This window comes from Salmo salar, chromosome ssa11 (genome assembly GCF_905237065.1).
Source record: "Salmo salar chromosome ssa11, Ssal_v3.1, whole genome shotgun sequence".
Lineage (NCBI taxonomy): Eukaryota > Metazoa > Chordata > Actinopteri > Salmoniformes > Salmonidae > Salmo > Salmo salar.
The window spans coordinates 107,311,448-107,339,439 of record NC_059452.1 but is presented as its reverse complement, the minus strand read 5'-3'; the positions used below and the strand labels follow the sequence as shown (position 1 = coordinate 107,339,439).

General features: G+C 43.9%; 1 protein-coding gene across 9 annotated transcripts; it reads left to right on the top strand.

Annotated features, from left to right (window-relative positions):
* Window positions 1–47: 47 nt before the first annotated feature.
* On the top strand, window positions 48–27,989 carry LOC106563931 (NLR family CARD domain-containing protein 3). Of its 9 annotated transcripts, none has more exons than XM_014129878.2 (11): window positions 48–115; window positions 460–540; window positions 1,927–2,033; window positions 3,199–3,447; window positions 6,794–6,863; window positions 7,142–7,346; window positions 7,507–9,334; window positions 9,562–9,735; window positions 9,841–10,014; window positions 10,312–10,358; window positions 26,173–27,989. In XM_014129878.2, the coding sequence occupies exons 3-11, from the start codon at window positions 1,948–1,950 to the stop codon at window positions 26,904–26,906; spliced, it is 3,567 nt and encodes a 1,188-aa protein (XP_013985353.2). In that variant the 5' UTR covers window positions 48–115; window positions 460–540; window positions 1,927–1,947; the 3' UTR covers window positions 26,907–27,989. The 9 variants fall into 9 exon arrangements, 6 of the variants coding, with proteins under 6 accessions (XP_013985353.2, XP_013985357.2, XP_013985352.2 ...); XM_014129877.2 differs by having other exon boundaries at window positions 100–183; XM_045690256.1 differs by lacking the exon at window positions 48–115 and having other exon boundaries at window positions 122–540; window positions 26,173–26,792; window positions 26,853–27,989.
* Window positions 27,990–27,992: the final 3 nt, after the last annotated feature.

The window sequence follows — 27,992 nt, the reverse complement described above, 5'->3', positions numbered from 1 at the left end:
CACCAGTCATGTGCCCCGTTGATCCCCCGTTACCGTCATGACATCACATGACCGTAAGTCACCGGTTGGACTAGTTAGACCACCCTTCAGGAAGGAAGCTCTCTTTATCATACAAGTCAGTAGTAAACAGATTCTATCTCGTCCTTTTTTTCTTCTTCTGCAATCTACCTTGTGTTTAGTCAGGTTAAGTTATATATATTTTTTCAATAATAACCTGGTTATTGAAATATACACTCAAGGTTTACCAACGTTTGACAGTGAACATTTTCAGTTTCATTTAGAGCAGAACCAACTCGCGCGCTGATCAGTCCAACATTTTCATGGATAAGGTTGACTTGTGACCTTAGAAGATCAGCTGTCATGTGATGTAAAGCGTTGCCAATCACATTTAACGAGGGTGTGTGTGTGTGTGTGTGTGTGTGTGTGTGTGTGTGTGTGTATATATGCTTCACTACACAGGTCTGAACCTGAAAATGTTCTTACCGCTCAACTACTGGTCAACTATCCGTGGGAACAACTCTTGCGACAAATGTACTGAAGGTAAACGCTTTAAACTTTAAAACCTCTTGAGTTAACAAAAATGAATGGGCAGGCTAGATGTTGTTTTAAACCTCTCAAATGAAACACAAACTACAAGTATGTGTGATATTATTGTAGTGAACAATAAGCGATAGCAGACCTCCCGGTGTGAAAGGCTACGCATCTCGCCAATAGGTTTAGATCACTTGGTTGTTCTTGTAACGTGGCTCATAGGGATGATCGCTATGTTGTCCTGCAGTGGATATATACATTAATACATCACGGTTTCATAACAGTTCCTGAAAAAGGCTTTATTGCCTCAGAGAGGGTATTATAAGGTCAACGGCTATACACGGAGTTCCGTGTGAGGGAATTATAAGATACCGTTTTAATCATCTGTTCCGGGACAATCCAAAAATATCTATTTCTTTGTAGGAATTGACATCAGTCCCTACCAGACCTATAAAAAAGGTAAAATACAATAACACGTTGAATAAATGTGCGTGTGTTTGTCATATAATTCTGGACACAAGTTGTCCGACGTTACAGTGGAATTCATACAACTAACTAGTGCCTCAACATTTTAACTGAACAATTACTCATAACTTCATAATACATTTTAACACTACAAGACAAATAATCCTTAATTATAAGGTCATGGAAACCCTTCTCTCTGTTTGAAAGAATATTTGTAAAGGAAACAGGGGGTTAAAGCTTTATTTATTCACAAAATGATGATTATTATTATGAATTTGATCCTGTGCTGTGCCATTTCAGTAAATCTCACACGGATATGGACCAGTCCACTATTCTACAGCTCCAAAGCGTTCTGTGTGTATAAGTGTTTTACTAGTCTATTCTTAATGCCCCCCCCCATCCTTTATTTTATCCACTCAAATACAGACTGTCGGCCTTTAGGTGAATGGCAGGATGGCTGGTTGGTACAGTATAGAGTATTTACACATGTTAACAGTGTATCTATAGAAATCTAATTATATTTACAGCCACTGAGGCTAATTTTATACGTATTTAAATAGATTTTAAATAACTAATGTAAATTCACTTTGTGTGAAGAATAATAATAATAATAATAATAATAATAATTCTTAAATAATAATAATGTTTAAATAATCTGAGGAATTACCTTCAACTTTCTCTGATATGACTTGAGAGATACCAAGTGACCATTTCCTTCGTGGAACTTCCTGACTGGTTTGGGTATCAGGTTGTACTCCAAGAGAGAGGGGCCAGGATGGCATTTTGTGGTTAAGGTTTAATCAACTATGTACACCTTGTACTTATAACAGAACTTATTTTACTTCAATATTACGTAAAAATGCTAGAAGTGATGTTCAGATAGCTGACTTTTTAAATAGGTGTTATTTGGAATTTGTACTTTTGCCACAGTAAAACAACACTACCTCTAAAATGAGTCTCTCAGAGGTGAACGAAGAGGGCGCTGATGCAAACAGGCGTATCTTTGAGGACCATGACGCTGTAAGAGAAGCTGAAAGGTGAGCGCAAAAAAAAGAAAAGACAGACTGTGCTTGCTTTGCAATCGACAAGGTAGATTGTTAATATTTCTAATGTTATTCTTTAATAACTTGAGATTTCATCCTTAATTATATAGTCATTAAATTAACGTCTCTAAGAGACCAAGACAGGTAAGAACATGAAGTGACTGGTGTGGTGGTTAATTTCTGTATTACCAAATGAGGAGAGAAACAAACTTCACACACCAGTCAGAGTTATACATAAACTACATATTTAATAATTAAGAGCTTTGCAAAAGCCCTTTGACTTTCAATGATGCGCCATTTCTAATGAACCATTAAAAAGTGACAACACAAAACTACAAAGATCTTTTATAGCCAAGATACACCCCTCTCAACCTACATGAAGAACAACAGATACATAGAATGGGTCACAAGGTTAAGATTAGTATGAAAGGTATCTATAAAACATAGCAGACAGCAACTGCTGGGTCAACAGTTTTCATTGTAAAGACCAGTGTCTGGTCCTCCTACTCCAAACTGGACCCGTCTCTCCCTGGTACGGTATAGAACAGACCAGTGTCTGGTCCTCCTACTCCAAACTGGACCCGTCTCTCCCTGGTACGGTATAGAACAGACCAGTGTCTGGTCCTCCTACTCCAAACTGGACCCGTCTCTCCCTGGTACGGTATAGAACAGACCAGTGTCTGGTCCTCCTACTCCAAACTGGACCCGTCTCTCCCTGGTACGGTATAGAACAGACCAGTGTCTGGTCCTCCTACTTCCAAACTGGACCCGTCTCTTCCTGGTACGGTATAGAACAGACCAGTGTCTGGTCCTCCTACTCCAGACTGGACCCGTCCCTCCCTGGTACGGTATAGAACAGAACCATTAGCTCATGTCCTCTGGAATGCTCTTTAGGTTTTATCACCCAAAGACATCGTAAATCTCCTCTGTCAGTGTTATCGCTCAGAGGCCCATCCTCAGTAGAACACACACACAATAGTTAACAGAACACTATATTCTGTCAAATAAAACAACCATTATAATACAATACAATTGATTGATTCTCCTGAGACTTTCCCACTGAACTAGTTCCTCTATTGATAGTCTAGATATTGAAGCACAGACTCAGTATTCTACACCCCTGTTGGCTTGAATGTTCTGGTCTGTGTTTATCTAACAGGCTCCATCAGGAGAGACCAGTCTCCCCTGTACACAGCTGCCAGTCCATGAAGAGTGACTGGTCTAAGGATGTACCTCTATTTTTCGGGCCGGAGAGACCAGTCTCCCCTGTACCCAGCTGCCAGTCCATGAAGAGTGACTGGTCTAAAGATGTACCTCTATTTTTCGGGCCGGAGAGACCAGTCTCCCCTGTACCCAGCTGTCTGTCCATGAAGAGTGACCAGTCAATGGATGCACCAACAGAACCAAAGTAAGTTGTATATGTGTTTCCGGGGCGGCAACAATGTTAGTTGGGGGGGGGCAGGTAACCTAGCGGTTTGAGAGGCAAGCTAGCAACTGGACGATTGCTAGTTCGAAAACCCGTGGTCTGACAGTAAAAATCTAGCCTAAAGTGAGCTGGAAACTAGAAGGTTGCTGGAATCAAATTGTAGATGCCACATTGCTTGCCGTTGTGTCCTTGAGCATGGTACTTTACAACTTTCCAGAGGCGCCCAGTGCGGAAATTATTGGCTAACTTGATAAAAAGTGCATAAAATATATCATGCAAATACTGAGCTATATTGTACACAAAAAAAACTTTGGAAAATTATATTATTTTATACTAATAAAAGTAATTTTACATTTACATTTTATTTATTTTTTAAATATTTTTTTTCTCTCAAAAGGATAAGGGTTAAAATTATTGCCACCACGGTTTTTCAATACTACGGCATACTCCCCTTACGAGGATAATGTCCCTGAACCTTTTTCTAAAATGTTTTATCACATCCTTCTTTTTGAGGCTAAACCCACCACTGACCGGGTTCCAATCCAAGTGCTGTTTATTAAACTCCACAGCACCGGGTTCCAATCCAGGTGCTGTTTATTAAACTCCACAGCGCCGGGTCCAATCCAGGTGCTGTTTATTAAACTCCACAGCGCCGGGTCCAATCCAGGTGCTGTTTATTAAACTCCACAGCGCCGGGTCCAATCCAAGTGCTGTTTATTAAACTCCACAGCGCCGGGTTCCAATCCAGGTGCTGTTTATTAAACTCCACAGCACCGGGTCCAATCCAGGTGCTGTTTATTAAACTCCACAGCACCGGGTCCAATCCAAGTGCTGTTTATTAAACTCCACAGCGCCGGGTCCAATCCAAGTGTTGTTTATTAAACTCCACAGCGCCGGGTCCAATCCAAGTGCTGTTTATTAAACTCCAGGGGCCTCATTTATAACTATTGCGTAAATTTTTATAGTGACAATAACACCCTTAATTTGCTGTATGATTAGGAACTATTGGCTTTACACCGCGGCCGTTTTCTGTAAAGAACAACAATCTGCTCACATTTCTATAGAGGTGTGGGCAGAATGTTTTGGTATATTTACATTTTTCAAGTGAAACATGCATGCTGCTTATAATCAATCAATCAATCAATCAATAAATCAATGAAATGTTATTTGTGACATGCTTGGTTAACAACATGTGTAGACTAACTGTGAAATGCTGACTGACTGGTCCTTCCAAACAATGCAGAGAAAAACTGAAAAAAATGATAACACAAGGAATAAATACACAATGACGATAACGGGAACTGTAAGAAAAGGCCTAAGGAATGATCAAAGATTTTGAACTATTTTTTTTTAAATATACATTTTAGTTTTATTTTCTATTTTATGTCTATCTTTTCAATTATATTTAAATGGTATTCTGATTGTTTCATAATTTTCAATGATATTCTGATTTAATGTCTTCAGTTTCTGTTGGAAAGGAAAGGGTTAACGGGGGACAAAAAAAGATCCAATCATGATTTTTCTATGCTGGTCTCTGGGGAGATAAATCTAGCTATCTAGCTTAGCCATTGGCTAGCACTTCAGAAGCGAGATAGAAGTCCTCTGCCATTTAACTGTATTAGAACAGAATTTTGACAGTGAAAGTGACAGTGGAATCAACCAATCACATGTTGACTTGCAATGGGTGGTACCTTTTTTTGTCTTTAGGCGTCGACATTGGGAGGAAAAAATTGGTGTGAACATTTTTTATTTCGGCCTAAAGACACTACTGAGAACCTGAGCCTATGGGGCGAGCACTAGTTGTCACATGGTCCAAGAATATGGGGATTTTGTATCAGATGTACAAGGCACGTCTCTCTCCAGAATGCGCTCTTTCCCACCATTTTGTGGGTATTCATTTTTTCATAACTTAATGTTATACATTGTTTTCTGCGTCTATTAATTCCCCATTACATATTTCACCAGTAGTATTCTACATTCAACCGTTATTTGTCATCATTTCTAATCTGCAATGTTTGTTTGGTTACGGTAATTCCTGTTAATGCATTGAATATATTATTATTATTATTACAGTCATTTACCGTTGTCGGAGGAGACACGTTGTTTGCAGAATTCACAACCTATGCTACGCTTGTGAGAAACAAATTTTGTATCATTTCATTCCAGTTTACGAGTTTTGTCAATTTTTTTTCATTGTCTTTTGTTCGGAGCGCTCCTGTCAATGTCGAGTAAGGACGCACACCTGATTAGGCAGATAGAAACATACTTCTAGCTCTCTCCCAACCACTTGGCATGAAAAGGGAAAAACGTAATGTTCTGATCCAGTGGAAACGTCATAAAATACCTGATTACTTCTTATCCCTTTTGTACAAATAGCCTACAACTATGTCTTTCACGAGCTCAGCAGTATGGGAAACTTTGAGGGCCCAGAATATTTTACACAATGTTGCAAGTTTGCTAACGCGAGCTTCGGGCTGGACACAGTGATATCAACAGAGAGGTATATTTTTCTGGGTGATTTTAAATATTGACTGGGTTTCATCAAGCTGCCCAAGCTTCAAACTGCAACCAGTGGCTACAACCTGGTTCAGGTTATCAGTCAACCTACCAGAGTAGTTACAAATAGCACAGGAATGAAATCATCAACACGTTTTGATCACATCTTTACTAACGCTGAAGAAATTTGCTTTTCCAAATCCATAGGATGTAGTGATCACAATATAGCAGCCATATGTAGGAAAACCAAAGTTCCAAAGGCTGGGCCTAATATAGTGGGGATTATGAAAACACAGAGAGACGAAGTGGACATTATTTTATCGTTTTTATTGGTCAAATATCTGGGGAAGCCTGGCTACGATGAATACACGCCACTGGTCTCAACAGCTAATATGTTTCATTAGGACAAGTAAACTCATGAATTTTACATAAATTGTAAAAGAAAAATGTATCCTACACTATGATTTCTTCCGTTAATAAAAAGTGTGTTGAAAACGAATTTCTATTGTAGATTTGACGTGATAAACGAGAGAATTAAAGACTTTATTTAATTTCTACGGCATGATCTTCAAATAGATAAATCACCTTTTTTAGTCTGCTCAAGAAGAACGATTAAACATGACATTTTCCGCTTAACGAGAGATCAGCTGGCGATCATTTACTGGTCATCAGTGGTTGGCCCATGGATGTCTCCCTATAACAAGGAAACAACACTTGTCTTATTCTGTCCACAGAGTCCAATGTGAAAAACTACAGGTTGAGTCTGTCTTATTCTGTCCACAGAGTCCAATGTGAGAAACTAAAGGTTGAGTCTGTCTTATTCTGTCCACAGAGTCCAATGTGAGAAACTACAGGTTGAAACTGCCCAGAATCAACGAACGGATCTGAACTCAATATTCAGGGTGGGCTGGCTTATCAGTTTTTGTTGTTGTTGTTGTAAAAACATACAAACATATAAATTTACTCCACAAATAACACACCAGCGTACATTTCGTTTTGATGAACTCATCCTCATTGTTTTGGGGTTTTGTTTTCATATAAATACTGTATGTGCTTTCTACACCTGCATTGCTTGCTGTTTGGGGTTTATCGGCTGGGTTTCTGTACAGCACTTTGATATATCAGCTGATGTAAGTAGGGCTATATAAATAAATTTGATTTGATTTGTTGTCCATTTCAGGTGCTCGAAGACCGCGTCATTGTTTTGGTAAAACGTGAGTTGAAGAAGTTCAAGAGGATACTGAATGAAGTTCAGAGGGATGATGAGGAAGTAGATGCTGAAGATGAGAAGCAGGAGAGCAGTGCCAGACAGGGGGCTCTGAAAATCACACTACACATCCTGAGGATCATGAACCAGAAGGAGCTCGCTGACACACTGGAGAACAGTAAGACCGACCATTAAAACGTCTACAAATGACCTCTACAATTTTCTTGCTATTCACAAGCAATTTACACAGAAAAACTAGTAGAATAAGTTATAATATATTCTTCGTTGAAACTTTGACTTTGTTGTGACACGTTAACATGGATGATTTGCATTGTCAGGTCTTCTAGGAAAACTTGTGGCATGTCAACAGAAACTGAAATACAATCTTAACAGGAACTTTAAGAATGTGTTTGAGGGAATAGCCAAGCAAGGAAACCCAACCCTTCTCAGTAAGATCTACACAGAGCTTTACATCACAGAGGGTGGAAGTGGAGAAGTCAATAATGAACATGAGGTGAGACAGATCGAGGTGGCATCCAAGAGACCAGCAACACAAGAGACGCCAATCAAATGCAATGACATCTTTAACCTTTTACCTGGACAAGACAAAGGTATCAGGACTGTGGTGACAAAGGGTGTCGCTGGCATTGGAAAAACAATCTCTGTGCAGAAATTAATTCTGGACTGGGCTGAAGGAAAAGGAAATCATGATATCCAATTGATATTTCCACTTCCTTTTCGAGATCTGAATATGATGAAGGAGAATAAATACAGCTTGATGGAACTTCTTCATCACTTTTTCGTGGAAACCAAAGAATCGGGAATCTCCAACTTTGACAAGTACAAGGTCCTGTTTGTGTTTGATGGTCTGGATGAGTGTCGACTTCCTCTCGAATTCAAGAACAATGAGCGCTGTTGTGATGTCACAAAGCCAACGTCAGTGGATGCGCTGCTGACAAACCTCATCGAGGGGAATCTTCTTCCATCTGCTCTCCTCTGGATAACCTCCCGACCAGCAGCAACCAGTCAGATCCCTCCTGAGTTTGTTGACCAGGTGACAGAGATACGAGGGTTCAATGACCAACAGAAGGAGGAGTACTTTAAGAAGAGATACCATGATGAGAAGAACATGGCCAACAGAATCATCGCACACATAAAGACATCAAGGAGCCTCTACATCATGTGTCACATCCCAGTGTTCTGTAGGATCTCTGCCACTGTCCTAGAGACGCTGTTGGGCGACGCACAGAGTGGAGAGATGCCCAAGACTCTGACTCAAATGTACAAACACTTCCTGATCTTTACCATGCTGCACAAAAAACTGACATTTCCAAAGGGACCAGAGAAAACTGAGTCAGATTCACAGATGAAAACGGATGCGGAGATCCTCCTGAAACTGGGAAAACTGGCTTTCAGACAGCTGGAAAAAGGGAATCTAATATTCTACGAGGAAGACCTGAGAGAGTGTGGCATTGATGTCACAGAAGCGTCCGTGTACTCAGGAGTGTGTACACAGATTTTCAGAGAGGAGAATGGGCTGTACCAGGAGAAGCTGTACTGCTTTGTTCATCTGAGCATCCAGGAGTTTCTGGGTGCTGTGTATGTGTTTGTCACGTTCAACAACGACAGTTTAAATCTAATGGTAGAACCTGAAACTACCACCAGAAAACTTCAGATGTCTGGCGACATATCTGAAGACAAACTTACAGCCATCCTCCACAAGAGTGCAGTGGACAAGGCCTTACAGAGTGAGAACGGACACCTGGACCTGTTTCTCCGCTTCCTTCTGGGTCTCTCGCTGGACTCCAATCAGACTTTTCTACGAGGCCTACTGACACAGACAGGAAGCAAGTCACAGACCAATGAGATAACAATCAATTACATCAAGGAGAAGATCAGGGAGAATCCTTCTCCAGAGAGGTGCATCAATCTGTTCCACTGTCTGAATGAACTGAATGACCATTCTCTAGTGGAGGAGATCCAAAGCTACCTGAGATCAGGAAGTCTCTCTGGAGCCAAACTGTCACCTGCACATTGGTCAGCTCTGGTATTTGTGTTGCTGACTTCAGAAAAGGAGCTGGATGTGTTTGACCTGAAGAAATACTCCAGATCAGAGGAAGGTCTTCTGAGGCTGATGCCAGTGGTCAAAGCTTCCAGGACAGCCCTGTAAGTGTTGATTAGATAATAATATTCTGTTTTGAAGTAGATAAAGCTTCCATGAAGGAATGTAATTACTACAATCTAAAGTTGACTGCAATATTGGCACGGGGGTGTGGATGAGGTTACACCCAGAATTGATATTAACACCAAACATCCCGTTATTGAACACGACTGATTTCTGATTTACTCCCTTTTAAGAAGAACGATGTCTGAACTGGTTTTCCGTTATCTAGGCTAAATGGATGTAACCTCACAGAGAGATGCTGCGAAGAGTTAGCCTCTGTTCTCAGTTCAAACGCCTCACAGCTGAGAGAACTGGACCTGAATGACAACGACCTGCAGGATTCAGGAGTGAAGCTGCTCTCTGCTGGACTGGAGAGTCCGGACTGTAAACTGGAGACACTGAGGTTCGTATTTTCCTCTTTGTGTAGTAATCTACACAACAGGAAATAGTTCGAAAAGGGTGAGCACAAATAAGTCATTTTGAGATTGAAATGAAATCCATTCTGCAGGTTGTCATTCTGTTTAGTCACAGAGGAAGGCTGTGGTTCTCTGGCTTCAGCTCTGAGGTCAAACCCCTCCCATCTGAGAGGGCTGGACCTTACCCACAATCACCCAGGAGACTCCGGAGTGAAGCTGCTCTCTGCTATAGTGGAAGATCCACGATATAAACTGGAGAAACTCAGGTAAACACTACAACTCCTATTCAACTAAATCTTCTGACTTTTTTTAGACATGAAAAATAGTAGCGGAACAAAAAGAAAATGTTATAATATTTATTTATTTATTTATTTACAATACTTACAGTAGAATGTATCTTGAAAACCGATTTCCACAAGGAGACAATTATTTATGCATGTGCCAAAAATGTTTTGCATCAAATGAGGTCTGTTTAAAAAATATATAATATTGTCCAAATAAGGCCTATGATATCACTTGTCTAAAATCCCCCAAAAATGGTGTTTCTTCTTCTGATTTCTCAGTGTGGATCCTAATTCCGAGTGTTGGTTAAAATCAGCGCTTAAGAAATGTAAGTCTGAGTGTAATGGAACACTGCTTATGACAAGACTTCATGCCTACTTCATGTCTACTTCATGTCTACTTCATGTCTACTTCATGGCTACTTCATGGCTACTTCATGCCTACTTCATGCCTACTTCATGCCTACTTCAACTTACTTCATGCCTACTTCAACTTACTTCATGCCTACTTCATTCCTACTTCATGCCTACTTCATGCCTACTTCAACCTACTTCATTCCTACTTCAACCTACTTCATGCCTACTTCATGCCTACTCCAACCTACTTCATGCCTACTTCAACTTACTTCATGCCTACCTCATGATTACTTGAACCTACTTGAACAGTCAAAATCATGTTCTTCATGAAATTCTATGATATTTGGATGAAAACAAGATTAAAGTAGAGTGACTAAAGTATGAAAAATTACCGTTTCTCTCTACAGTGATAAAGTTTGATCATAAAGTTACTTGTTTCCCCCCCGTGTCAAACACTTGGATTCAGAAGGCGGGATTATTAAGGCCGTTTTGTGACATCCCATTAAAGCCTCTCATTTGAATACACCAATGGTAACGTCTTAGTCACTTACCTAATTTAAATAAGTACCGCCTCGTAACCAACGTCGCAGAGGGGCGTGGTTTACGTAGCTAGATAGCTAGTCTACTGGTAACTAAACGTGACTGCAGCGTGTCAGCAAATATAATTACAGGTTTACCCTATTCATCGATGGCAGAGATACTTGTAGGTTTGGTCTGTGTCACCTGGCTAGCTAGGTCTTCAGCCAGCGTGGAGCAAAAGCGGGGGAAGTGTTTCCCAAAACTCAGATGCAGTTGTCATGTCATTACGTCAAGAGACATGCCAAATGGAAAACACACGCAGTTGATGACATCATTGATAGTCATTGTATATGAACATTGTCTGGCAGTCATATACTGTAGGGGAAATAAATATATAAATGCAACAATTTCAAAGGTTTTACTGAGTTACAGTTCATAGAAGGAAATCAGTCAATTGTAATACATTAATTAAGCCTTAATCTATGGATATTCACATGACTGGACAGGAGCGCTGCCATGGGTGGGCCTTGGGGGCATAGGCCCACCCACATGGGAGCCAAACCCACCCACTGGGGAGTCAGGCCTAGCAAATCAGAATGAATTTTCTCCCTACAAAAGGGTTTTATTACAGACAGAAATACTCCTCCCCTTTATTCAGACGATCTCGCAGATGAAGAAGCCGGGTGTGTAGGTCCTGGGCTGGCGCGGTTACACGTGGTCTGCAGTTGTGAAACCGGTTGGACGTACTGCCAAATTCTATAAAACTACAGAGGCGGCTTATGGTAGAGAAATTAACATTAAATTCTCTGGCAACAGCTCTGTTGGACATTCCTGCAGTCAGCATGCCAATTGCACGCTCCCTCAAAACTTGAGACATCTGTGGCATTGTGTTGTGTGACAAAACTGCACTTTTTAGTGGCCTTTTATTGTCCCCAGCACAAGGTGCACCTGTGTAATGATCGTGATATTCCACACCTGTCAGGTGGCTGGATTATCCTGGCAAAGGAGAAATGCTCACTAACAGGGATGTAAACAAATTTGTGCACAAAATATGAGCGAAATAAGCTTTTTTTGTCTATGTAACATTTCTGGGATCTTTAATTTTGTCTCATGAATCATGGGACCGACACTTTAAATGTTGCACTTATATTTTTGTTCAGTATATATTATATTTAATGACATTTTATCCAGTAGGGTTGTGCAGATCTCGTTGTACTTGTATCCTTTTAAAAAAGGCTGTTTCTCAAGTGCACATTTCCTAATTCACTCATTGTTAAACACTAAGAAATGATCCCGACAGCTGAAAATGCACATGATTTACCCACTTAGTCCTATTCAATTATCAACAACATAGGCTAATAAATAATGCTGGCTACTGCTGCATTTATTCCAGACACTGATAGACAGGTAATTCCTCCATTTATTCCAGACACTGACAGACAGGTAATTCCTCCATTTATTCCAGACACTGACAGACAGGTCATTCCTCCATTTATTCCAGACACTGACATTTATTCCAGACACTGATAGACAGGTAATTCCTACATTTATTCCAGACATTTATTCCAGACACTGGTAGACTGGTAATTCCTCCATTTATTCCAGACACTGGCAGACAGGTCATTCCTCCATTTATTCCAGACACTGACAGACAGGTCATTCCTACATTTATTCCAGACACTGATAGACTGGTAATTTGCCCCATATACTGTACCTGTACTGTTTAGTTTTAGTAATTGTCTTTAGAGGGGTGGATCAGATTTAATATTGTGGATAGATTGTTGCTTCCATCAATGTAATTGTCTGCATCATTTCCAATCCCCCATATATTTTTTGGCTAAATATGTATATTTAATCTGTGTATATACACTGCTCAAAAAAATAAAGGGAACACTTAAACAACAATGTAACTCCAAGTCAATCACACTTCTGTGAAATCAAACTGTCCACTTAGGAAGCAACACTGATTGACAATACATTTCACATGCTGTTGTGCAAATGGAATAGACAACAGGTGGAAATTAGAGGCAATTAGCAAGACACCCCCAATAAAGGAGTGGTTCTGCAGGTGGGGACCACAGACCACTTCTCAGTTCCTGTAACGGCTGTCTACGGAAGAAGTGGACCAAAATGCGGCGGAGTTAGGGTTCGTCATTTTTAATGTTACGAACACTATGCAATTAACAAAACAACAAAACTGACAGCCAACACAGTCCTGTCAGGTGCAACAACAGTGACAAGCACAATTACCCACACCACACAACGGAAACGTAGGCAACTTATGTGTGACTCCCAATCAACCACAACCCTCTACAGCTGTGCTTGATTGGAAGTCACACGGCCAAAATTAAATGAAACAATAAAACACTCACTCCCTTCTGCCACGTCCTGACCCAACTACACCCTCTACTGGTCAGGACGTGACAGTACCCCCTCAAGGTGCAGACCCCGGGATGCACCTAAAAAAAGGAAAACACACAACAACAACAAAAAATCCCCAACAAAAAGGAACACCTAAACAATAAGGGAGGGAAGGGAGGGTGGCTGCCGTCACCGACGGCACTGTGCTACACCCTCCCTCCCCAACCCACCTATTCTGGAGGTGGCTCAGGTGCAGGACGTGGACCTCGCTCCACCTTCGGCGTCGCCCACTCTGTTGGCGCCGATCGCTGCGCCGGGCAGACGGGCCACTCGGGCTGACCCTGGCAGACGGACCACTCGGGCTGGGTCGGAAGGCATGCGGGCCACTCGGGCTGGGCCGGAAGGCATGCGGGCCACTCGGGCTGGGCCGGAAGGCATGCGGGCCACTCGGGCTGGGCCGGAAGGCATGCGGGCCACTCGGGCTGGACCGGAGGACAGGAGGACCACTCGGGCTGGACCGGAGGACAGGAGGACCACTCGGGCTGGACCGGAGGGCAGGAGGACCACTCGGGCTGATCCTGACAGGCCGGGCACCCTGGCAGATCAGGGCAGGCGGGCACCTCTGGCAGAACAGTGCAGTCCGGCCACTCTGGCAGAACAGGGCAGTCCGGCCACTCTGGCAGTTCAGGGCAGTCCGGCCGCTCTGGCAGTTCAGGGCAGTCCGGCCGCTCTGGCAGTTCAGGGCAGTCCGGCCGCTCTGGCAGTTCAGGGCAGTCCGGCCGCTCTGGCAGTTCAGGGCAGTCCGGCCGCTCTGGCAGTTCAGGAAAGTCCGGCCGCTCTGGCAGTTCAGGGCAGTCCGGCCGCTCTGGCAGTTCAGGGCAGTCCGGCCGCTCTGGCAGTTCAGGGCAGTCCGGCCGCTCTGGCAGTTCAGCGCAGTCCGGCCGCTCTGGCAGTTCAGCGCAGTCCGGCCGCTCTGGCAGTTCAGCGCAGTCCGGCCGCTCTGGCAGTTCAGCGCAGTCCGGCCGCTCTGGCAGTTCAGCGCAGTCCGGCCGCTCTGGCAGTTCAGCGCAGTCCGGCCGCTCCGGCAGTTCAGCGCAGTCTGGCAGCTCCGACGACTGTTGACTGGCGGGCAGCTCCGACGACTGTTGACTGGCGGGCAGCTCCGACGACTGTTGACTGGCGGGCAGCTTCGACGACTGTTGACTGGCGGGCAGCTCCGACTCAGGATTCACCAGGCTGGGGAGACATAACGGAGGCCTGGCTCTGGGCGCAGGCCCTGGACTCACCAGTCTGGGAAGGCCCGCTGGAGGCCTGGTTTGAGGAGGTGGCACAGGAGAGACCAGGGTGGAGAGACCCACTGGAGGACCGGTCCGTGGAGGAGACACGGGCTTGACCAGGATAGGGAGATCCACTGGAGGACTGGTACGTGGAGGAGACACGGGCTTGACCCGGATAGGGAGACCCACTGGAGTACTGGTCCGTGGAGGAGACACGGGCTTGACCCGGATAGGGAGACCCACTGGAGTACTGGTCCGTGGAGGAGACACGGGCTTGACCCGGATAGGGAGACCCACTGGAGTACTGGTCCGTGGAGGAGGCACGGGCTTGACCAGGATGGGAAGACATGCAGGAGGCTTGGTTCTGGGCGTAGGTACAGGATGTGCAGGGCTGGGAAGACATGCAGGAGGCCTGTTTCTGGGCGCAGGCACAGTCTTTACCAGACAACCAGCACGCACCTCAGGACGAGTATGGAGAGCTGCCTCAGGTGACATCATACCCACGACACGCTCATTAGGGCGAATGCCGTACTTTATGCACCACACTAGCAGCTCTCTCATCTCTCTCTCTCCTAATTTTCCCATTAACCCCGTCACAGTCTCTGTCTCATATCCCTCGCTCACATCCAATGTCATCCCGACTGGCTCTGGTTCCGACCTCAGCTCCACCGACTGTCCCGTGTGCCCCCCCCAAAAAAATTCTTGGGGCTGCCTCTCGCGCTCGTTGCGCTCTCTCTCCTCGTAGTATCGCCTCTCCGCTCTCGCCGCTTCAATCTCCCACTGCGGGAGGCGATAATCCCCAGCCTGAGTCCATGGTCCCTCTCCGTCCAGGATCTGTTCCCACGTCCATTTGTTCATAACGCAGTAGTCCTGCTGCTCCTTCCTCTTCCGCCGCTTGGTCCTGGTTTGGTGGGTAATTCTGTAACGGCTGTCTACGGAAGAAGTGGACCAAAATGCGGCGGAGTTAGGGTTCGTCATGTTTAATTGAACGAACACTATGTAATTTACAAAAACAACAAAAACTGACAGCCAACACAGTCCTGTCAGGTGCAACAACAGTGACAAGCACAATTACCCACACCACACAACGGAAACGTAGGCAACTTATGTGTGACTCCCAATCAACCACAACCCTCTACAGCTGTGCTTGATTGGAAGTCACACGGCCAAAATTAAATGAAACAATAAAACACTCACTCCCTTCTGCCACGTCCTGACCCAACTACACCCTCTACTGGTCAGGACGTGACAGTTCCTATGCTTCCTGGCTGATGTTTTGGTCACTTTTGAATGCTGGCGGTGCTTTCACTCTAGTGGTAGCATGAGACGGAGTCTACAACCCACACAAGTGGCTCAGGTAGTGCAGCTCATCCAGGATGACACATCAATGCGAGCAGTGGCAAGAAGGTTTGCTGTGTCTGTCAGCGTAGTGTCCAGAGCATGGAGGCGCTACCAGGAGACAGGCCAGTACATCAGGAGACGTGGAGGAGGCCATAGGAGGGCAACAACCCAGCAGCAGGACCGCTACCACCGCCTTTGTGCAAGGAGGAGCAGGAGAAGCACTGCCAGAGCCCTGCAAAATGACCTCCAGCAGGCCACAAATGTGCATGTGTCTGCTCAAACGGTCAGAAACAGACTCCATGAGGGTGGTATGAGGGCCCGACGTCCACTGGTGGGGGTTGTGCTTACAGCCCAACACCGTGCAGGACGTTTGGCATATGCCAGAGAACACCAAGATTGGCAAATTTGCCACTGGCGCCCTGTGCTCTTCACAGATGAAAGAAGGTTCACACTGAGCACATGTGACAGACGTGACAGAGTCTGGAGACGCCGTGGAGAACGTTCTGTTGCCTGCAACATCCTCCAGCATGACCGGTTTGGCGGTGGGTCAGTCATGGTGTGGGGTGGCATTTCTTTGGGGGGCCGCACAGCCCTCCATGTGCTCGCCAGAGGTAGCTTGACTGCCATTAGGTTCCGAGATGAGATCCTCAGACCCCTTGTGAGACCATATGCTGGTGCGGTTGGCCCTGGGTTCCTCCTAATGCAACACAATGCTAGACCTCATGTGGCTGGAGTGTGTCAGCAGTTCCTGCAAGAGGAAGGCATTGATGCTATGGACTGGCCCGCCCGTTCCCCAGACCTGAATCCAATTGAGCACATCTGGGACATCATGTCTCGCTCCATCCACCAACGCCACGTTGCACCACAGACTGTCCAGGAGTTACATCAAAGTTGGATCAGCCTGTAGTGTGGTTTTCCACTTTAATTTTGAGTGTGACTCCAAATCCAGACCTCCATGGGTTGATAAATTGGATTTCCATTGATTATTATTTTTGTGTGATTTTGTTGTCAGCACATTCAACTATGTAAAGAAAAAAATATTTAATAAGATTATTTCATTCATTCAGATCTAGGATGTGTTATTTTAGTGTTCCCTTTATTTTTTTGAGCAGTATATATACAGCTCTGGAAAAAATTAAGCGACCACTGAAAAATTATTCTCTGGTTTTACAATTTATAGGTATGTGTTTGGGTAAAATTACAATTTTTGTTTTATTCTATAAACTACTGACAACATTTATTCCAAATAATAATATTGTAATTTAGAGGATTTATTTGCAGAAAATGACAACTGGTCAAAATAACAAATAAGTTAGTGTTGTCCAGACCTCGAATAATGCAAAGAAAATAAGTTCATTTTTAAACAACTCAAAACTCATGTTTTAAAACCTCTTCAGGATACCCTAGGATAGGGGGCGCCACAGCGCATTTTGAAAAAAATGTGTTCCCATTTTCAACGGCCTACTAATCAAACTCAGAAGCTAGGACATGCATATACTTATTATATATGGATAGAATTCTGAATTGTGGACTCGACTTCACATCTTTCCCTATTAATTACACCGTTAACAATGGTTCATTGAGCACTTCCTATTGCTTCCACTAGATGTCCCCAGTCTTTTCACAGTGGTTTGAGCCTTCTACAGTCGAAACTCAGTGAATGAGACGCATTGGAAATTGGTCACAGGGGATGGGCCATCACCATTATGACGTCGGCGGCCCAGTCTACCCCCACCTTTGGAAACGTTTTAAAACACTCTGCAACTGTCCCCGTCGAATCTTATTGGCTCTCTTGGTGTTACAGGCCCTGAAGATTATTTTCCGAAACTGCAGTCCCGCGCACGTCGGAGCATTTGGAGACAGCCCTAGGACGCGCTACCAACAGCAGGCTAATGGAACATGAAGGATGGACTTTTTCGACCGAAAATACATCTGTTGTGGACCTGGGATTCCTGGAAGTGCTTTCTGATGAAGACAACTAAAGGTAGGCGATTATTGACAATATTATACAAGATCAGATGTGACTTGCGATTGTTCCAAGATGGCGCCGCGCTAGTTTTCCTGGCTCATTTTCTGAGTATCGCATCTCCTTTTATCGCAAAGTGTGATTACCCAGTAAAGTTAATTTAAAATCTGGTATGACAGGTGTTCTCAAGAGATATTCATCTATAAATGTTAGATTGACAATATAAATTAAAAAATTGTTTTCGAATAGTAATTTAGGGAATTGTAGCACTGTTTCCCGGGACGCATTTGAGGGGAAAATAGTTAGTCAACGTCAGACGCCGATGTAAAATGCTGTTTTTATATATACATATGACCTTTATTGAACAAAAGAATGCATGCTGTGTGTAACATGATGTCCTAGGTGTGTCATCTGATGAAGTTTGTAAAAGGTTAGTGCTGCATTTAGCTGTTTTTTGGTTATTTGTGATGCATGTCGTTGGTCGGAAAATTCAAATGTTGCTACTTTTTCCATGTACTCCTCTAACATAATCTAATGTTGTGCTTTTCCTGTAAAACCTTTTTGAAATCGGACGACGAGGGTCGATTCAAGAGAGGTGTATCTATAAAACGATATGAGACAGTCCTATATTTGGAAAAAATATATATATATATTTCGTTATGCTAATGTCGCTAGGAGTTTTTCGCTGGAAGTTGATCCCGCTTACGGGACGAGACGCTCAAGAGGTCTTAAGAAGAGTTCAGAAATCAATATTTGTTGGAATAACCCTGATTTTTAATCACAGTTTTCATGCGTCTTGGCATGCCTTCCACCAGTCTTTCACATTGATATTGGGTGACTTTATGCCCCTCCTGGCGCAGAAATTCAAGCAGCTCGGCTTTGTTTGATGGCTTGTGACCATCCATCTTCCTCTTGATCACATTCCAGAGGTTTTTCAATGGGGTTCAGGTCTGGAGATTGGGCTGGCCATGACAGGGTCTTGATCTGGTGTTCCAGAAATGGGGTTCAGTCTGGGTTGGGCTAAGCCATGACAGGGTCTTGGTCTGGTGGTCCTCCATCCACACCTTGATTGACCTGGCTATGTGGCATGGAGTATTGTCCTGCTGGAAAAACCAATCCTCAGAGTTGGGGAACATTGTCAGAGCAGAAGGAAGCAAGTTTTCTTCCAGGACAACCTTGTACGTGGCTTGATTCATGCGTCCTTCACAAAGACAAATCTGCCCGATTCTAGCCTTGCTGAAGGACGCCCAGATCATCACCGATCCTCCACCAAATTTCTCAGTGGATACGAGACCTGGAGAGGACTACAAGTCATAGTGGATACTAGACCTGGAGAGGACTACAAGCCATAGTGGATACTAGACCTGGAGAGGACTACAAGCCATAGTGGATACTAGACCTGGAGAGGACTACAAGTCACAGTGGATACTAGACCTGGAGAGGACTACAAGTCATAGTGGATACTAGACCTGGAGAGGACTACAAGTCACAGTGGATACTAGACCTGGAGAGGACTACAAGTCATAGTGGATACTAGACCTGGAGAGGACTACAAGTCATAGTGGATACTAGACCTGGAGAGGACTACAAGTCATAGTGCATACTAGACCTGGAGAGGACTACAAGTCATAGTGGATACTAGACCTGGAGAGGACTACAAGCCACAGTGGATACTAGACCTGGAGAGGCCTACAAGCCACAGTGGATACTAGACCTGGAGAGGACTACAAGTCATAGTGGATACTAGACCTGGAGAGGACTACAAGTCACAGTGGATACTAGACCTGGAGAGGACTACAAGCCATAGTGGATACTAGACCTGGAGAGGACTACAAGCCATAGTGGATACTAGACCTGGAGAGGCCTACAAGTCATAGTGGATACTAGACCTGGAGAGGACTACAAGCCATAGTGGATACTAGACCTGGAGAGGCCTACAAGTCATAGTGGATACTAGACCTGGAGAGGACTACAAGCCACAGTGGATACTAGACCTGGAGAGGCCTACAAGCCACAGTGGATACTAGACCTGGAGAGGACTACAAGCCACAGTGGATACTAGACCTGGAGAGGACTACAAGTCATAGTGGATACTAGACCTGGAGAGGACTACAAGCCACAGTGGATACTAGACCTGGAGAGGCCTACAAGCCACAGTGGATACTAGACCTGGAGAGGACTACAAGTCACAGTGGATACTAGACCTGGAGAGGACTACAAGCCACAGTGGATACTAGACCTGGAGAGGACTACAAGTCACAGTGGATACTAGACCTGGAGAGGACTACAAGCCACAGTGGATACTAGACCTGGAGAGGACTACAAGCCACAGTGTCTCACACACACTGTGAAATTTGGTGGAGGATCTTTGATGATCTGGGAGTGCTTCAGTAAGGCTGAAATCGGGCAGATTTGTCTTTGTGAAGGATGCAGGATGACAGGTTGAAACTGAGTGTAAAACATGATCGTTGTTGATGTTTTTTCAATGCCTAACACAATGAAATGTACAGCTATGGTGACGATTAATTCAAAACTCCCATAGGCTTACTAGAGCTTATGCAAATGTATAGGCTTACTAGAGCTTATGCATATGTATAGGCTTACTAGAGCTTATGCATATGTATGGGCTTACTAGGGCTTATGCATATGTATGGGCTTACTAGAGCTTATGCATATGTATGGGCTTACTAGAGCTTATGCATATGTATGGGCTTACTAGGGCTTAAGCATATGTATGGGCTTACTAGAGCTTATGCATATGTATAGGCTTACTAGAGCTTATGCATATGTATGGGCTTACTAGAGCTTATGCATATGTATAGGCTTACTAGAGCTTATGCATATGTATAGGCTTACTAGAGCTTATGCATATGTATAGGCTTACTAGAGCTTATGCATATGTATGGGCTTACTAGGGCTTATGCATATGTATGGGCTTACTAGAGCTTATGCATATGTATAGGCTTACTAGAGCTTATGCATATGTATGGGCTTACTAGGGCTTATGCATATGTATGGGCTTACTAGAGCTTATGCATATGTATAGGCTTACTAGAGCTTATGCATATGTATGGGCTTACTAGAGCTTATGCATATGTATAGGCTTACTAGAGCTTATGCATATGTATAGGCTTACTAGAGCTTATGCATATGTATAGGCTTACTAGAGCTTATGCATATGTATGGGCTTACTAGAGCTTATGCATATGTATATGCTTACTAGAGCTTATGCATATGTATGGGTTACTAGGGCTTATGCATATGTGTATGCTTACTAGAGCTTATGCATATGTATGGGTTACTAGGGCTTATGCATATGTATATGCTTACTAGAGCTTATGCATATGTATAGGCTTACTAGAGCTTATGCATATGTATAGGCTTACTAGAGCTTATGCATATGTATAGGCTTACTAGAGCTTATGCATATGTATAGGCTTACTAGAGCTTATGAGTGCTGACTGTATTATTATCCATACTAGATGGACTGGTTACTTTATGCTACTCTACAAACTTTCTACAGCGCCTTTGGAAAGTATTCAGACCCCTTGACTTTTTCCACATTTTGTTACGTTACAGCCTTATTCTAAAATTGATTAAATCGTTTTTTGTCCCGTCATCAATCTACACACAATACCCCATAATTGTTTTTTTCAAATGTATAAAACATAATTTTTTTTTTAAATATAGTATTTACATAAGTATTTAGACCCTTTAATCAGTACTTTGTTGAAGCACCTTTGGCAGTGATTACAGCCTCTAGTCTTCTTGGGTATGGCGCTACAAGCTTGGCACACCTGTATTTGGGGAGTTTCTCCCATTCTTCTCTGCAGATCCTCTCAAGCTCTGTCAGGTTGGATGAGGAGCATCGCTGAACAGCTATTTTCAGGTCTCTCCAGAGATGTTCGATTGAGTTCAAGTCCAGGCTCTGGCTGGGCCACTCAAGGCCATTCAGAGACTTGTCCCGAAGCCACTCCTGCGTTGTCTTGGCTGTGTGCTTAGGGTCGTTGTTCTGTTGGAAGGTGAACCTTCACCCCAGTCTGAGGTCCTGAGCACTCTGGAGGAGGATCTCTCTGTACTTTGTTCCATTCATCTTTGTCTTTATCCAGACTAGTCTCCCAGTCCCTGCTGCTGAAAAACATCCCCACAGCATGATGCTGCCACCACCATGCTTCACCGTAGGAATGCTGCCAGGTTTCCTCCAGACGTGACGCTTGGCATTCAGGCCAAAGAGTTCAGTCTTGGTTTCATCAGACCAGAGAATCTTGTTTCTCATGGTCTGAGAGTCTTTAGGTGCCTTTTGGCAAACTCCAAGCGGGTTGTCATGTGCCTTTTACTGAGGAGTGGCTTCAATCTGGCCACTCTACCGTAAAGGCCAGATTGGTAGATTGTTGCAAAGATGGTTGTCCTTTCTGGAAGGTTCTCCCATCTCCACACAGGAACTCTGGAGCTCTGTCAGAGTGACCATCGGGTTCTAGGTCACCTCGGACAATTCCTTTGACCTCATGGCCTGGTTTTTGCTCTGACATGCATTGTCAACTGTGGTACCTTATATAAACAGGTGTGTGCCTTTCCAAATCATATCCAATCAATTGAATTTACCACAGGTGGACTCCAATCAAGTTGTAGAAACATCTCAAGGATGATCAATGGAAACAGGATGCACCTGAGCTCAATATCCAGTCTCATAGCAAAAGGGTCTGAATACTTATGTAAAGGTATTTTTTAATACATTTGAAACAAAATTGAGAAGAAAAAAAAATGTTTTTACTTTGTCATTATGGGGTATTGTGGGTAGATTGCTGAGGATTTGTATTTAATTAATCTATTTTAGATTAAAGCTGTAACAACAAAATAAAATGTCCAAAAAGTCAGGGGGTCTGAATACTTTACGAAGGGACTGTATCCAGGAATCTGTGAGAGAATGTATAGCCAGCCCGATGCTGTTGGTTCATTGATTGTGCGGTTTTTAATAGCCTTGTAATAGGGTATTGTTTATATTTTCCAAATTAATTGGGTGACACATTACCTTCAGCTATACAGAATATCTCACCACCGGTGCGTTTCCATCTCCTCCTCCTCCTCCTCCTCCTCCTCCTCCCTATCCTTCATCCCTTTCTTGAGCGCGCAGAGTGAAGGGCTAGTCGACAGTTTAATTAAATATGTTTAGTTGCGAAAACATGTTATTATCGACATTTCTGAAAACAGATTTCACTTTGTTTCCCAAATTAAGCGACTGGTAGCTGCAGGAACATGATTGGAGAGCTCTTGGCACAGAGAGTTTGGGCGGGAATATCACCTGTCGTGCAGCGAGCTTCTCCTCAAAACAGTTGTTGACGCGTGGAGTGAAATAAGAGCTGTTATATTTATTTCTCAGCAGCTCATATTAAACACATGCTCCGCTATAAACCCCAAGTAGCCTAATAAAACGGACCGGTGGGAAAGCGAGCGGCCTCTTTTTCGCTATTCAAGTGTATACAGGTGACATGTATTTCCCCCTGTTCCTGCCCCATTTTCTTCATATCATAATGTTTCTTTAGACCTGCCTAAAATAAATCATGGATTCAATAGATTTATTGACGTCAGTGGCTCGTACGCAGCTTGGAGGCCTGGAGATACTAAATGTGTTTACCATAATTTCCGGACTATTAAGCGCACCTGAATATAAGCCGCACCCACTGAATATAATTTTTTATTTTATTTTGAACATAAATAAGCCGCACATGTCTATAAGCCGCAGGTGCCTACCGGTACATTGAAACAAATTGCCTTTACACAGGCTTTAACGAAACACGGCTTGTAACAAAAAATAAAAAATTAGCAGTAAGCTTTAGTTGTCTTTTTGCACTGAGTCAATTCCTCACGCTGCTGTTTCCAACGTCTTATCGTCGACTCATTAAGACCAAGCTCCCGTGCAGCAGCTCCATTTCCTTTTCCAACAGCCAGATCAATCGCCTTCAACTTGAAAGCTGCATCATATGCATTTCTCCGTGTCTTTGCCATGATGAGGGTGACAAAATGACTACCGTAATCAGAATGATGGGAAGTTTGAGATCGCTCGATTTTAATCTAAACAGTAAACAAAAAAGTTGTTTGACCTTAACCCGTTCGGCAATTTCATTGGTCTAATGAAAGCTTCATGCCGCCCAAAAACTGAGCACGTCACAGAATGTTTTTTTTTTGAAAAAAAATTGAAAGCGGGAAAAATCCATATATTAGCCTCGTCATTGTTTAAGCCGCGAGGTTCAAAGCCTGGGAAAAAAGTTGCGGCTTATAGTCCGGAATTTACGGTATGTCAATTAACGGTTAATTACTGTGAGACCAGCAGTTTTGCATGACAATAACCGGCTGACAAAATGTCATAACAGCCTTAGCTCCTTAACTACAGACAGACACAAACAGCCATATAAAATATATATATATAGAGCTATATCCTTAACTACAGCGCCACACAGACAGACATATAAAATATATATATATTTTTTTTTCTCCCCAATTTCATGGTAGTTACAGTCTTGTCTCATCGCTGCAACTCCCGTACGGACTCGGGAGAGGCGAAGGTCGAGAGCCGTGCGTCCTCTGAAACACAACCCAGCCAAGCCGCACTGCTTCTTGACACAACGCCCGCTTAACCCGGAAGCACCAATGTGTCGGAGGAAACACCGTACACCTGGCCAGCGTGCACTGCGCCCAGGCCGGCCACAGGAGTTGCTAGAGCGCAATGAGACAAGGATATCCCTGCCGGCCAAACCCTCCCCTAACCCGGACGACGCTGGGCCAATTGTGCATCGCCCCATGGGCCTCCCGGTCGCGGCCGGCTGCGACAGAGCCTGGGCCTCGAACCCAGAGTTTCTGGTGGCACAGCTAGCACTGCCTTAGACCACTGCACCACCCGGGAGGCCCTGCCATATAAAATATAACTAACTATATTATTAGCTAGAACAACAATGACTAGCTAACTACGGATTCTGATTTGTACGAGTTACTCGTCCAACTCCTAGTAACCAGCACTCCTAGTAACCAGCACTCCTAGTAACCAGCACTCCTAGTAACCAGAACTCCTAGTAACCAGAACTCCTAGTAACCAGCACTCCTAGTAACCAGCACTCCTAGTAACCAGAACTCCTAGTAACCAGCACTCCTAGTAACCAGAACTCCTAGTAACCAAAACTCCTAGTAACCAGCACTCTTAGTAACCAGCACTCCTAGTAACCAGCACTCCTAGTAACCAGCACTCCTAGTAACCAGAACTCCTAGTAACCAGCACTCCTAGTAACCAGCACTCCTAGTAACCAGAACTCCTAGAAACCAGCACTCCTAGTAACCAGCACTCCTAGTAACCAGAACTCCTAGTAACCAGAACTCCTAGTAACCAGAACTCCTAGTAACCAGCACTCCTAGTAACCAGCACTCCTAGTAACCAGCACTCCTAGTAACCAGAACTCCTAGTAACCAGAACTCCTAGTAACCAGCACTCCTAGTAACCAGAACTCCTAGTAACCAGCACTCCTAGTAACCAGCACTCCTAGTAACCAGAACTCCTAGTAACCAGAACTCCTAGTAACCAGCACTCCTAGTAACCAGAACTCCTAGTAACCAGCACTCCTAGTAACCAGCACTCCTAGTAACCAGCACTCCTAGTAACCAGAACTCCTAGTAACCAGCACTCCTAGTAACCAGCACTCCTAGTAACCAGAACTCCTAGTAACCAGCACTCCTAGTAACCAGCACTCCTAGTAACCAGAACTCCTAGTAACCAGAACTCCTAGTAACCAGAACTCCTAGTAACCAGCACTCCTAGTAACCAGAACTCCTAGTAACCAGAACTCCTAGTAACCAGCACTCCTAGTAACCAGAACTCCTAGTAACCAGCACTCCTAGTAACCAGCACTCCTAGTAACCAGAACTCCTAGTAACCAGCACTCCTAGTAACCAGAACTCCTAGTAACCAGAACTCCTAGTAACCAGAACTCATCCTGTAAAGTCTTATTTTGAGTTGCTTTGTATATCCCCCAAAATTAGCTTGAGATAATCTGACTGCAACACTGCTCACTGGGTCCATGTTGCTTGACATGGGTCGTCTTTCAAAGAACCGCCAGTCCATGTGATCTCCCTGCCCACTCAGTCTGTCTTTACAGACTTCCTGGTCGTTTGACATGAGACAAAAAGTACTTTTTCAATATTATGGGTGATGTTTTAGTCACTCAAAAGTCTGGGATTCAGAAATACTTATTTTTTTGTGTGACTTTTTAACATAGCTCTCCCAGATTTGAGGTGAAATTGAATTGATCATTTTTTATATATTTTTTCTCTTTCTGTCAGATGCCTGTGAATTGACACTGGATCCAAACACAGCGTTCAAAAACCTCTCTCTGTCTGAGGAGAACAGAAAGGTGACACGGGTGGAAGGGGAGCAGCCGTATCCTGATCACACAGAGAGATTTGAGAACTGGGATCAGGTGCTGTGTAGAGAGGGTCTGACCGGACGCTGTTACTGGGAAGTGGAGTGGATGGGGCACGAGGTCCATGTTGGTGTAACATACAGTGGAATAGGAAGGGAAGGAAGGGGTCATGACTGTGGGCTTGGATACAATAACAAGTCCTGGACTCTTAGTTGTAATAATGATATTTACACTGCCAGGTACAATAAGAAGCCCATAATCGTACCTGACCACGCCTTCCGCTCCCACAGAATAGGAGTGTATCTGGACTGGCCGGCCGGCACTCTGTCCTTCTACAGCGTTTCCTCTGACACGATGACCCACCTGCACACATTCCACTCCACGTTCACTGAGCCCCTCTATCCAGCATTTCGGATCTGGTACTGTGGCGCCTCTCTGTCCCTGTGCCAGGTACCGCTGAGCCAGGTACCGCTGAGCCAGGTACCGCTGTGCCAGGTACCGCTGAGCCAGGTACCGCTGAGCCAGGTACCGCTGAGCCAGGTATCGCTGAGCCAGGTATCGCTGAGCCAGGTACCGCTGAGCCAGGTACCGCTGAGCCAGGTACCGCTGAGCCAGGTATCGCTGTGCCCCAGTGAATACAAAGAAAGTATTTAAATGACAAATTAACTGTAGCTTTGACAACCAGAACCGAATCTTGCGGGAAGCTCTGGCCTCAGGCCAGAGATATGTTTTCATCTGTCACAAGGTGAACTGTAGAGCACTTTAAAGCTTAGACGTAGTTTGCATATATCCATTGTGCACTTATCAGGAGTTGACTGTATTTTGTGTTCGAGTTATTAAAGTATCGAACTATCAGTATTCTGAGTTCAGTTATATGCTAGATTTGGAGTATGTAAAAAATTAAATTGTCCTGGGATTTGACATTTTTCAGTTCTAGATCTGTGATATTATTATTATTATTTAAAAAAGCCTTTGTTTTGTAGAGCAAACTTTGATGCGACAACAATTTTTTTTGTGTGTGAAGATTCTGCTGTTAAACCTGCGTTTTATTCTTGGATCGCTGATTCGCTCATTCATGCAGAGCACAGGGAATGAGTTCATTCATGCAGAGCACAGGGAATGAGTTCATTCATGCAGAGCACAGGGAATGAGTTCATTCATGCAGAGCACAGGGAATGAGTTCATTCATGCAGAGCACAGGGAATGAGTTCATTCATGCAGAGCACAGGGAATGAGTTCATTCATGCAGAGCACAGGGAATGAGTTCATTCATGCAGAGCACAGGGAATGAGTTAATTCATGCCTGCCTGCAGAGCACAGGGAATGAGTTCATTCATGCCTGCCTGCAGAGCACAGGGAATGAGTTAATTCATGCCAGCCTGCAGAGCACAGGGAATGAGTTAATTCATGCCTGCCCGCACAGCAAAGGGAATGAGTTAATTTAACTGTGGATTTAAAATACAGTGAATGTTATGTGTTGTCTCAATGTAAAACTACACCACAAAGGAAGATTCCTTAAAAAACAACACCACTCGATCAGGGAGAAAGAGAGAGGCAGGATGGGACGTGGAGTAATGGCAGTGATGTTTCTACATTGAACATTGAACATGTACATTTTAAATATCAAATCAATTTTTATTGTTTTTATACGCCGAAGAAAATTAAACCGGTTCTTTTTTTTAATTTAATTTTTTTTCTCTCTCTTTCCTGTCCAATAAATAAAACACAAACAAATCATTT

Excerpts from the sequence above, each read along its gene's own strand:
- LOC106563931 (XM_014129878.2), top strand. The coding sequence starts at position 1,948 with ATGAGTCTCTCAGAGGTGAACGAAGAGGGCGCTGATGCAAACAGGCGT. Across the intron at positions 2,034-3,198 it reads GCTGTAAGAGAAGCTGAAAG|GCTCCATCAGGAGAGACCAG; the intron begins GTGAGCGCAAAA and ends TTTATCTAACAG. Across the intron at positions 7,347-7,506 it reads CGCTGACACACTGGAGAACA|GTCTTCTAGGAAAACTTGTG; the intron begins GTAAGACCGACC and ends TTGCATTGTCAG.